Here is a 13,566-nt window from a genome sequence, read left to right on the forward strand (position 1 = left end):
ACTGTTTGCTTTCGTTTCAGTGCTCGTATCATAGAAGGTCCATGTCATAAAAGAAGTCAAAAGCAGACTTGAATAAGTGGAACCCTCCCACCACACTGTCTAAGGTCCGTTTGTTTCTGGAACAGCTTTTTCTGTCTTCTTCCTCATCATCTGCTACTGGTTGGGAAGTACGTGTCTTCTGTTAACTCCTCTGATGTGATGTCTAATAGCTCTTGAATTTCTCCAAGATCCATAACCATACCCTTCCTCCCCTTTTTCTTTGCTACACCCACAATCTTATTCATGATTTCCTTGACTGGCTCTGCTGTAAATCATGTGAAGTCATGTGCAACATCTGGACCCAGGTTTCTCTGTCAAGAATTTACTGGTTTCAGGCTTGATGGCTTTCATAGCTTTTTCTTTAACAATGATGGCACTTTCAATAGTGTAATCCTTCTAGACTGTCATGATAATCTATTGGGAGTTCACTTCCACAGCACTGACAGTGCATTACATAGAGTACCGAGTGTAATCGGTGGTCCTTAGAGGCTGAATCAGAGATGTTGTGTTTGGAGGCAAGTAGGACACTTTGCCGTCTTTGGTGTTTAACTCCAGGGTTCTAGGTGGTCAGAGGTGTCGTCCAATAACAAAAGAACTTTAAAAGGCAGTCCCTTACTGGCAAGGTACTTCCTGACTTCAGGGACAAAGCAAGGATGGAACCAATCCAGAAAAAGGGCCATCCTCCAGGTCTTCTTAATATACAACCAAAAGATGTGCTGTTGGTATTTATCTTTTCCCTTCAAGGATCAAGGATTAGCAGCTTAACAGATAAGGATAGATAAGGACAAGTTTTTTTTTTTTTTTTAAGTTTTACTGAAGTATAGTTGATTTAAAGTGTGATAATCTCTGCTGTACAACAAAGTGATTCAGTTATAAGGGCAGTTCTTTTTTTAAATTAATTAATTGTTTTTTTTCCTTTTTTAGGGCCGCTCCTGCGGCATATGGAGGTTCCCAGGCTAGGGGTCCAATCAGAACTGTAGCTACTGGCGTACATTATAGCCACAGCAACACCAGATTCAAGCAGCGTCTGCGATCTACACCACAGCTCACGGCAATGCAGATCCTCAACCCACTGAGCAAGGCCAGGGATCGAACCCACAACCTCATGGTTCCTAGTCAGATTCGCCAACCACTGAGCCACGATGGGAACTCCATAAGGGCAGTTCTTATCATAAGTCCAACTGCATGTACACAAAACAGTAGAGTTAGCTTATACCTTACTGCTTGAAATTCTGATACTTATGTCTCTTCCTTCTAATAAATGTCCTCTGTGGCTTTTGTTTCCCCCAAGAACAGGGCACTTTCACCTGCATTAAAAACCTGTTTAGGAGTTCCCACTGTGTCTCAGTGGTAATGAACCCAACTAGTATCCATGAAGATGTGGGTTCAATTCCTGGCCTCACTCAGAAGGTTAAGGATCCAGCGTTGCTATGAGCTGCAGTGTAGGATGCAGACATAGCTCAGATCTGGCTTTACTGTGGCTGTGGCGTAAGCAGGCAGCTGCAGCTCTGATTAGACCCCTAGCCTGGGAACCTCCATATGCTGCAGGTGTGGCTCTAAAAAGCAAATAAACAAAAAGCCTGTTTAGGCAGACATTCCTTTTCCTCAAAGATTTTCTTAACAGCATCTTGGAACTCGATGCTGCCTCTAAGTCAGCAGAAGCTGCTTCTCCTGTTGATTTATCTTGCTTTTCTTTTTTAAAGCCAAATCTTTCTAAAATTATCAAACCATCCTTTACTGGCTTTAAATCCTCCAGCGTTAGATCCTTCACCTTCCTTTTGCTTTAAGTTGTTATATAACTACTTTGCTTTTTCTCAAATCATATTAGGGACCATAGGAATGCCTTTCTTATAGCAATCCTGCACCCAAATAAAAAGGTGTTTTGCAAAAAAATGCAAGGTTTCTGTGGTGTCGCTGGTGTACCTGCAGTAATGACTTAATGAATTTCTAATTTTTATGTTTTTTACAATCATCCTTACACTAGATTCACTTATCATGCAATACTGAGAAACTCCAGCTACAGACCTCAATCTACAGTACATATCAAACAATTTAACTTTTTCTTATAATGTTATAACTTTTCTCTGCTTCTAAAGAGCATGTCCAGCATCACTCGTAGTGCTATGTATGGGTCCCACTATTCAAGGTTCACAGTATTGCACCAAATATGGTGAAAAATACCTAGGAAATACAAGAGATCACAATTTACTAGAGAGACAACTGCTCACATGGAGATGATTAGCATCATTTGGCATTTTAAGTGGATACTCCTATCACTTGAGCTCAGGAGGCGGTTACAAAATTACTATAGTAGCACAGATGTATTACAGTTAATTCTATGCAGTTACAATTTAATACTGCATCTTGACATTTGTTGACATTGCTTTCCACTGTGAATGGTGCCATGTACAGTATGTGTTTTTGAGAAATTTTAACTTTTAATAACAGATTTGTGTATCTTTTCTGATAGTAGATGATAAAACAGACTAGTATGTACATATATTTTATGAATTTATGATGTACCTGAATTCTTCCTTATTTTTTTCATTATTTCTAGGCCACATGGTTCCATCTGCAAGTTTTTTCAAATTGTCATACATTTCAAAACTTTTCCAATATATTTATTAAAAACAATACGTATACATGTGGATCAAGGATCAACTGTAGTTACCTTTGGGAAGTGAAACTAAATGTAGGATACAGAGAAACTTTTGTTTTTCACTTTTTTCTTTGCCATACTACTTAATTCATTTTGCTATATCCACATACTATTTTATATTTTAAACATTTATATTAAAAACCCCATTAGCCTTGATTTTTGAGCTACACAAGACATGAGATAGATGTTTATACAACTGATTTTAATATGACAAGTACTATGCTGTTAATTCTGTACAGTACAACAAACATTTGCTGAGTGTATGTATATTCTATCCCAAACATTAAACTAAACACTGAGGATATATTTTTTTTTTATTTTGCTTTTTAGGGCCACACCCATGGCATATGGAGGTTCCCAGGCTAGGGGTCTAATCGGAGTTACAGCTGCCTGCCTACACCACAGCCAAAGAAATGCGGGATCCAAGCCACTTCTGTGACCCGCATCACAGTTCATGGCAATGCCGGATCCTTAACCCACTGAGCAGGGCCAGGGATTGAACCCACAACCTCATGGTTCCCAGTTGGATTCATTTGTGCTGTGCCACAACAAGAACTCCCAACAGTAAGGATATTAATAATTCATGTATACTATGAGAACAGGGGAAGTATTTTAAGTATACCTAAGGATGGACTGATTCTGTCTTAGACTCATAGAGAAAGTGATATTTGAGCTAGGTCTTGAAAAAGTAAAAGGATTTCATTAGGAATAATAATTTTTTAAAAAAGGAGTGATAAATTCCATGCAGAAAGAAAAGCAGGAGTAAAAGCACCTAAGTAAAAATACATAATAGGCAGGTACAGATCAAATAAATGCAGGGGGAAAGTGGTATAGTAGGAGAGGTGACTAAAGAGATACGTGTAGCACTTTATCTTAATTATTCAGTGTAAGAGCAAAGAATATAAACAATGTGAAAGTAAGGAGCAACCTTTTCCAACCACCTTTCTCACTGGGGGAGATATACCTGCGGGATAAGTTCTAAAGTAGGACTACTGAAGCAAAATTAATGTGCTCTTAACACCTCAGCAGGTTATTTTCCAAAGATTTCACCACCCACATCAAATAACATACACTCACTTCCAGCGTTTGTGACTAGATCCATATATCCTTGATAACAATTAAGGGAAAGAGTTGAGAAAAGATAGATAAATGTGAACTGGTTAGAGGTCTTTAAAGTTTGATTAACTTGGGTATATGCAGAAAAGGCTTACCTATTAAATCTGTGAGTGACACAAAGCTAAAATAGCTGATACATTAAATGAAAAACCCAAGAGTTAAAAAAATTTCAATAAATTAGAACAGAATGTTAAATCTAACAAAATAAAATTTAAAAAAGATAAAGGTAAATGTAATACATTTCAGAAAAGCAAGTCATAACAACGTAGGAGAGAAAATAATTATCTTGGAGTTCCCATCGTGGCTTAGTGGAAAGAAATTTGACTAGCATCCTATTAATCAGGGATAATTACAGAAAAACTGGAATAAGACAGCCATTTAGGATAAGAAACTTAGTTTAAGACATATACATTTATTTATTTATTTTCTGGCCACACCCACGGCATGTGGACATTCCGGGGCCAAGGATCAAACCTGCGCCACAGCAACAACCTGAGCCACAGCACTGACAACGCTGGATCCTTAACCCACTGCACTACCAGGGAATTTCTGAAGCATGTAAATCTAAATTATCATACACCAGAATGTAAGCTAGGAATGTGCTAAATGTAGAGTCCAGGAGAGTAAAAATTTTTGTCCTTTTTACCTACTGCTGTATCTCCAAATACCCTGAGTGATGTCTGGAAACATTTTTTGAACAAATAAAGTGACAGTTTATGAGGCATTCCAGCAGAGACTGACAGGAAAAAGAAATGTGAAATTTAAGAGACGGTATCAAGGACCTTACTTTGCAGGACTTTAGGGAAGTGGACATACTTGAAGTCTTCACCTTCTTCCGGGAAAGTTTATGGCTATGGTCATACACCCTTTAGCACCAGCAAAATTCCATGATTATTCCTAACAGATTTCATCAGCTACAGCGGGGAGCTGAGGTGCGGCCCCAGGACCAACATCATCAGCATCACCTGGGAGTTTGTCAGAAATGTACATTCTTAGTCCCACCCTAGACCTCCTGAATCAGAAACTGCACATATGGCCCAGTTATCTGTTTTAAGAAGTCCTCTAGCACGTACTAGCACTAAAGGCAAAATAAAGGTACACTTATTTGACAAAGTATCTGCCTCAGCCTAAGTCATCCTTCATCCTAAAACTTTAAGACTCATTACATACAAGACATCTGTAATAAAATTTAGTGTAACATCATAGTCACAATTCATCATGCAGTGACCACATAGCAAAACCAGCCCATAATAAAACAAAGATTGTTAAAGGCATCTACTTACTTTAATGTTTCTGCAAGAAAGAAGCTCTGCTGTACATCATCATGTGTAGGAGTAGAGGAATATACATCCTTCACCCCAGAAAATCCACTGCTGACTCGGCAATACTTTTCAATAGCCTATGAAAAAGATGAAACAAAAGCATCAATGCCATAGAATTTCACGTTTTGAAGCACTTATGAAGAAACCACAGTCCAAAGTTCACAGAGCTCTCCATGAGAATTTAACAGTTTCAGAAGAAGATTTATTATCAAATGGAAATAGCTTCACACTGGAAAAAGTAACTGAGGTGTCCTGTTTCCAGCGGAATTTCTACAACTCTTTAATCTTTTTAAGACATCTTGTATTTTCCTAACTTAGGAGTCAAATTTAGGCTATTCACATTGAGTTAGAGACCTATCTGGCACAATAAATCTTATTGATTCTGACAAATCAAGAGAGAAGTCGGTTTGAATTAAAATTTTTAAGTGCAATTTTATCACTTTCAAGGATAAATAACAATCTGAAACACACTGAAAGTGTATTACTTAGGAGCTCTCCATAGCAATAGCAATGAGATAATATTTACTGCAAACATACTATATGCCAGACTTTGTACGATCATAATCCTGAGTTAAACATTATAGATGGTACCAAATGGCAGTGCCCACCTACACACCTACTACAATAATAATGACAATATTGAGAGCTAACCATCATTAAGTATTTACCATGTGCTGAAAGCTCTTCTAAGAGTCTTACATGTACTAGCATTTAAATTTCCAACAAATTTGCAAGGGCTCTCTTGTTAGCTCTACTTTTCGGATGGGAAAACAGAGGCAAAGAGTAACCTGCTCCCCATTATGACTAACTCCTATGCTCTACTGCCCAAACAGGAGCTCATGTTTTTAATTTATATCTCTTTTTGCATCTTTGAACATGTCTGAATAGAATATAGTAAATCAAATGGAATCTATAACCTCTTTTGAATTCACTAGGCAAACATTCTGCTTATCCAGAAGTAAACAATTCATAAAGAGCTGAAAACATATGTGGAAATTTTCTTTTTCTACTCCACCTAACTAGAGATATTATGAAGGAAGTATTGTTATTTAACTCGTCATTACTATTATGGCCTGTTGTTCCTAGCCTTGCTACTTTTCTTACTCTTCTGGTTTTCCTTCTTTCTAAAGAAAAGCTAATTAACACTAAAGGTATTTACTTAATCAAACTGTTCACTTTTATACAATTCCATTTTGACTATAGATGGCTTTTAAAAATCTCCTTACCAAAGGGTTTGGTACTTTCTCTATCTAAATATCTTAAACATATTTTGAATGTGTTTTTTAATAACATGTTCTTCACAATGACTGCATGTCTTCAGCACCCAGAACTATCACAGCAGTTTAAGGACACGGTGAAAGAGCGGGGAGGTATGGCTAATCTTTAAGCTTCAGAAGACATGAGATACCACTATTCTGCCTCAGCTTGTCCTGTCTTTTCTCTCCTTAAACCCAAGAGTGGAGCCAATGGTGGGCAAGAAAAGCAAATTCTGTTTAAGATGTGAGTCCTTTTTTTTTGGTCTCTGCATCACGCCCCCTTCTCATCAAGTTGTACTTTTGAAACTTGAATTTAAAGTATAATTACTTCAGTTCTTGTTTTTTATAATTTGTGTGTGTCCATCATATAGGATATAGAAGTGAAATGCTGACTCTGTAATTAAAAAATGGACAGATATGGGTTAAAGTTTTGGCTTGTCAAACCTCTTTTTAATAAATAAGAAGAAGGCCATAGTTTAAGAAGGTGCACAATGGAGGTCCTGCTGTGGCACAATGGGATTGGTGGTGCCTCTGCAGTGCTGGGATCAGGTTCGATCCCTGGCTTGCACAGAAGGTTAAGGGAAAAGATCTAGCATTGCTGCAGCAGTAGCATAGGTAGCAACTATGGCTCAGATCTGATCCCTGGCCCGAGAGCTCTATATGCGGCAGGGTAGCCAAAAAAAAAAAAAAAAAGAGAGAGAGAGAGAGAACAAAATCATCCAGAGGGGTTGCTGGACTGGCCAGTTTGTAGTCTGTGTGCTGAGCCTTGGGAATATTTATTTAAAAACAAACAAACAAACCTTAGGAAAAAGAATAAATTATCCTGTAGTGTTTCTCAATGAGATGTGTTTCTGCCCCTACTCCTACCTCCCAACCCACATGATTCAGACACATCTCCCGTATCCCTCTAAATAAGCAGCATTAAATATCAGGGGACATTCAAGTGGATTACTTTACTTATTTCCCCATATGAAACACTGCTTGATTCACATAAGCATTAGTAAGCCCCTGCTATCCAACCAAAGTGTGTGTGTGTCCTGTTCCCAAACCACTGCGCCACATTTCATCTCTCAACTTCAGTGAGGCTCTCCTGAATAGTTTCACTAGCAGTTCCGTTCCCGATTTTAGACCAAGGTAGTAAGAGAAAAACAGCATCAATAAATTCTGCATCTATTCCTGTTCTATATTTGCATCCACCTTGCTTCCATTAATATTCTCTTACGGTTAAACTCCATGCAAATGTCCTCGCCTCAAGTTTTTATTATATTATTCCCAGATTATTGCAGTGGCCTCCCAAACCCACCAATTTGCAGATTACAATCAGATCCTTTTGTTCTATTACTCCCTACTAAAAAGCCTTCAGTAGTTCCTTCCCCTCTGAAAAACCTTTATTAGCCTTATAATGGCTTCTTAAAGTTAGGGAGCTTTGGTGGGTAGGAAATAGTGAAGAACTAGAACTTCTGATAGGCAAAGGACTTTCTATCTCCACCTAGTACATAAGAAACACTTGAGTAGTAAGTGAGAAAAGTGTGAGCGTGTGTGTGTGGTGTGTATGTTATTCCTGAAACACTGAGTAATGTATTCATGCCTTGATCTGGCATATAAGGCCAGCTACCTAGTGGTTCCAAATTTCTCTACTCTGGTTACTTCTGTGAAACCTTCTTTTTATATAAATTGGTCCACATCTTGCCCTAAAATACACCCTGCACATTCCAGTCTGAGCAATTTACAAACACTACTTATTCACCTAGAATGTTCTCATTCTATCTAGACTGCAAGTTTTAGTTAAACAATTTGAATACGAATATCCATCATAAGCAGTACTATTTATCATAATTAGCATATTTCAGAGAATACAACACCCCCTCTCTCCCAGGGGTCAGATATGCTACCATGAAAACTCAAATGATTTTCTTCCTCCCAGGAACTGATTACCATGAGGTTCTCTGAAAGGCTGGCATTTTTAGGAGCAAACCATTTGCTTCCTTTACTTACTAACCATTACAAACTCCTCATTTCAAGCATATAGACACACACAAAGAGATGAGTAGATACTTGAGTTTTTTTTGTCTTTGAATCTAAAAAAATTTTAACAATTCACTAGTCCTTCTTCTGGTGAACCACTAAGGAATTACTCTGAATACAAGCTGAAAGGAATGGCAGGTAATCTACCCAGGCTGTGAATCTGGGCAGTTTTACAATGACTTTATTTTTATCCCAGAGGTTAAGCATTAATAGGCAAGTATAGAAATTTTATAATCTCATTTAAATGACTCCATTAAATGACTCCTTATAGTTATTCAGTAAAAACAATGAGTGAATACTAGTAGGAAAATAGAAAACAGTTCTAAAGAGAACTAAACTGGATTCTTCTAACTAGTGGGGTTACATCTACTGCTTAAGAAACTTAAACTGAGTTTTTTCCATCAAATAAATGAAAGTAACCCTACAGTTAATGAATATGTGGTGACATGGATGAGGACACATGGCACTACAGGAGGCTTAATTTAACACTCTTGCACACAAAACAAAATAGTGGCTTATTTACCAGTGCTGCTTCCCAGCCCCACTCCCTATATCTTGGATCGTGAGTGAATCGCCATAGGTACCAATAGGTTTCAATTACTTCTGGACGGAGGATGTAATACTTTTCAGCTTGCCGGACTGCCACAGCCTCTACTGCACCATCAAACTTGAATGATTCAGGACCTAGCTTTAATGCTGTAACATGACAAAAGAAATAAAAGAGCAGAGTAAACCATTTCTGTTTGTTTGCCAGAGCTTTTTCCTCCCCAAAAGAATGCAGTATAAAGTTATTCTTGTGATTTGTTTTGTTTCTATTGTTGCTGTTTTGCAAAATCAGTGATTGTAAAAGATCCACACTGGATTTTCTTATAAATATTCCATTATTCTCACATAAAATACTTCTCATAAATGATGTACAACAACACACTGCTATATCTAACTATAACTGTCCAACAAAAGTCTCATCATTCTTTGGAAACAAATGCAAAATTATACATAAACACATTATATATTCTGTTTTGGTCCAAAGTAAAATGAGACAGATGCTATGAAGACTCATTTTTTAAAAAGTCAAAACGATTTAAAGGTGCTTTTAAAATAACATACAAATAAGAAAACATTTTAGAACTCATATTCTGAATTAGATTTAGTTGCAGATTAAATTCTATTAAAGCATACAACAGTATGTAAGAAACAATACATTTTAAAATTTAAACCACTTTTAAAAATCATCTCTCTTCTTGTACAGCCTTTGTATATACAGCTAGGAAAAGGTTCAAATTGTCAATCACTAAGAATTTCATCCATAAATTGCCCATTTATTAGTGTGAATAAACACCTTAAACTAAAAAAAGTTGTGACAACTAATAAATAAGTAAACATAGCTAATACTTAGATATTTCAACACTACATCATATTCCTTAAATGATGTGACTTCCATTCTGGCTGGTGTACAATACTACATGAAAGGCTTTCTAAGAACCTCTTTCTAAGCACACCAAACACACTAAATATAGGCGATATAAAAGTCTCTTACTGGGATTTGGAGTCACACACAATTACCACTCTTAGCTGCAATCTTTCTTTTTTACTAGACTGTACCAGAGACAAATAATTTTAGAGTCTCTTGTCTCCTTTAAGAAATACTGGATACTTATATTTTCTCAGAAAACGTTATGCAGGAACTATACCATGAATAAAATCATACCATAGTTCTTGGAATGACACTTGTTGCAGTGGCCAATTTCATCATTACAAGGATGACTCTATCAACTCCAAATAATAACTCAAAGAAGCTAAAATTAAAGCCTTTCTTACTAATCCCTAACCCCAAGAAAAAGCATAAAACCACTGACATTGTAGTGATGATACCCGGTTCTAGTAGAAGCAAAGCATGTGATCCAGAAAAGTTAACAACCACAGTTTGTTTATTAAGTCTTGGAGAACTAAAGCAAAATTTAATCAGGGTTTTTTAACCTGAGGGTCATGAACTCTGTGGTAGGCTCTGGAAAAGGGAGATAATGTTGTATCCAAGAAGCCTCTGAAATCGCACGCAAAATTCATGTGCGCTCATATAACTCTGACAACCTCCTGCATGGGATCTGAGGTTAGAACTAACCAACAAATTGTCAATATTTTGTAAGAAAACTTCTATCCAGCTTACTGGCAAAGTCTGGCATGTGATCCAATATTATCTGGTATTTAATACATGTTTTTTAAAAATTTTTTTCATTACAGTTGATTTACAATGTTCTGTAAATTTCTTCTGTACAGCAAAGTACCCCATTCATATATACATATATGTACATATGTATATATATATATATATATATTCTTTTTCTAACATTATCCTCCATCATGTTCCATCATAAGTCACTAGATATAATTTCCTGTACTGTACAGCAGGATCTCATTGCTTGTCGACTCCAAATACAATGGTTTGCATCTACTAACCCCAAACTCCTGCTCCATCCCACTCCCTCCTTCTACTCCTTGGCAACTAGTCTGTCCTCCAAGTCCATAAGTTTGTTTCTGTTCTGTAGACAGGTTCATTTGTGTCATATATTATATTCCAGATATAAACGATATCATTCGGTATCTTTCTTTCTGACTTACTTCACTTAGTATGAGAGTCTCTAGTTGCATCCATGTTGCTGTGAATGGCATTATTTTGTTCTTTTTTAATGGCAGAGTGGTATTTCATCATGTATATGCACCACTTATTCTTAATCCATTCATCTGTCCATGGACCATTTAAGTTGTTTCCATGTCTTGGCTATTGTGACTAGTGCTGCAATGAACACAGGGGTGCATGTATCTCTTTCAATGAAAGTTTTGTCCGGATATGCACCCAGGAGTGGGATTGCTAGATCACATGGTAGTTCTATATTTTGTTTTCTATGGTACTGCCATACTGTTTTCCATAGTGGCTGCATCAATTGACATTCCCATCAGCAGTGTAGGAGGGTTCCCTTTCTCCACACTCACTCCAGCATTTGCAGACTTACTAATGATGGCCATTCTGAATGGTGTGAAGTAGAATTTCATTGTAGTTTGGATTTGCATTTCTCTAATAATTAGTGATGTTTAGCACTTTTTCATGTGCCTATTGGCCATCTGTATGTCTTTTTTGGAGAAATGTCTATTCAGGTCTTTGGCCCATTTTTCAATTGGGTATTTTTTTTTCTGTTGAGTTGTATGAGTTGTTTGTATATTTTGGGGATTCAGCCCTTGTCGGTTGCATACTTTGAAACTATTTTCTCCCATTCAGTAGGTGGTCTTTTTATTTATGGCTTCCTTTGCTGTGCAAAAGCCTGTAAGTTTGATTAGGTCCCACTGGTTTATTTTTGTTTTTATTTCTATTGCTTTGCGTGACGTACTTAAGGAAACATTTGTATAGCTGATGTCAGAGAATGTTTTGCCTATATTCTGTTCTATGAGTTTCACGGTGTCTTGTCCTATGTTTAAGTCTTTATGCCATTTTGAGTTTATTTTTGTGCATGGTGTGAGGGTGTGGTCTAGTTTCACTGATTAACTCGCAGCTGTTCAGTTTTCCCAGCACCACTTGCTGAAGAAACTCTTTTTCCCATTTTACGTTCTTGCCTCCTTTGTCAAAGATTTATTGACCATAGGTGTCCAGGTTTATTTTTGGGTTCTCTATTCTGTTCCATTGGTCTGTATGTCTGTTTTGATACCAGCACCACACTGTCTTGATGACTGCAGCTTTGTAAATTGTATGAAGTCTGGGAGAGTTATGTCTTCTGCTTGGTTTGTGTTCCTCCGGATTGCTTTGGCAATTCTGGATCTTTTATGGTTCCATGTAAATTTTTGGATTGTTTGCTCTAGTTCTGTGAAAAATGTCATGGGTAATTTGATAGGGATTGCACTGAATCTGTAGATGGCTTTGGGGAGCATGGCCATTTTAATGATATTAATTCTTCCAATTCAGGAGCATGGGATATCTTTCCATTTCTTTGAATCCTCTTGAATTTCCTTTTCCTTGATTAACATTTTATAGTTCTCAGCATATAAGTCTCTCACCTCCTTGGTCAGGTTTATTCCTAGGTATTTAATTTTTGGGGTTTGATTTTAAAAGTTATTGTATTTTTATATTCCTTTTCTAATATTTCATTGTTAGTATACAGAAATGCAACCAATATCTGAATGTTAATCTTGTATCGGGCTATTTTGCTGAATTCATTGATCAGTTCAAGTAGTTCTTGTGTGGAGTCCTTAGGGTTTTCTGTGTGTAGTGTCATGTCATCTGCATAGAGTGACAATTTTACCTCTTCTCTTCCAATTTGGATACTTTTATTTCTTTGTTTGTCTGATTGCTGTGTTTAGGACTTTCAATACTATGTTGAATAAAAGTGGTGAGAGTGGGCATCCTTGTCTTGTTCCAGATTTGAGCAAGAAGGTTTTCAGCTTTTCTCTGTTGAGCATTATATTGGCTGTGGGTTTGTCATAAATGGCTTTTATTATGTTAAGGTATGTTCCCTCTATACCCACTTTGGTAAGAGTTTTTATCATGAACAGATGTTGGATTTTGTCAAATGCTTTTTCTGCATCTATTGAGATGATCATGTGATTTTTGACTTTTCTTTTGTTAATGTGGTGTGTAACGTCGGTTGATTTGTGTATCTCGAACCATCCTTGTGAACTTGGGATGAATCTCACTTGGACGCGGTGTATGATCTTTTTTATAAGTTGTTGGGCATGGTTGGCTAAAGTTTTGTTAAGAATTTTTGGGTCTATATTCATCAAAGATATTGGCCTATGATTTTATTTTTTGGTACTACCTTTGCCTCACTTTGGTATCAGGGTAAGGTGGCTTTATAGAATGTCTTTGAGAGTGTTCCTTCTTCAGTCTTTTGGAATAGTTTAAGAAGAGTGGCTAGAAGTTCTTCTCTGTACGTTTGGTAGACTTTGCCTGTGAAACCATCTGGTCTTGGACTTTTCATTTTTAGGGACTGTTTTTAATACATATTCAGTTTCATCTCTAGTGATCAGTCTGTTCAATTGATCTATTTCTTCTTGATTCAGTTTTGGCAGGCTGTAGGTCTCTAGAAAGTTGTCCATTTCTTCTAGGTTGTCAAATTTGCTGGCATATGCTTGTTCACAGTACTCTCTCTCTCTCTCTCTTTTTTAA

The 13,566-nt window shown here is 37.0% G+C and overlaps 1 protein-coding gene across 2 annotated transcripts in view; it reads right to left on the reverse strand.

Annotated features, from left to right (window-relative positions):
- The window catches only part of MAN1A2 (mannosidase alpha class 1A member 2), a 159,338-nt gene that overhangs the window by 19,281 nt on the left and 126,491 nt on the right, over nucleotides 1-13,566 (reverse strand). For both annotated transcript variants that reach the window (XM_047784896.1, XM_047784897.1), the window contains 2 exons: nucleotides 8,941-9,113; nucleotides 5,098-5,213 (listed from right to left, as the gene is read on the reverse strand). In XM_047784896.1, coding sequence (XP_047640852.1) covers nucleotides 5,098-5,213; nucleotides 8,941-9,113 — 289 coding nt within the window. The remainder of the gene's footprint in view (nucleotides 1-5,097; nucleotides 5,214-8,940; nucleotides 9,114-13,566) is intronic.

Source organism: Phacochoerus africanus, chromosome 6 (assembly GCF_016906955.1).
Source record: "Phacochoerus africanus isolate WHEZ1 chromosome 6, ROS_Pafr_v1, whole genome shotgun sequence".
In the NCBI taxonomy this organism is placed as follows: domain Eukaryota; kingdom Metazoa; phylum Chordata; class Mammalia; order Artiodactyla; family Suidae; genus Phacochoerus; species Phacochoerus africanus.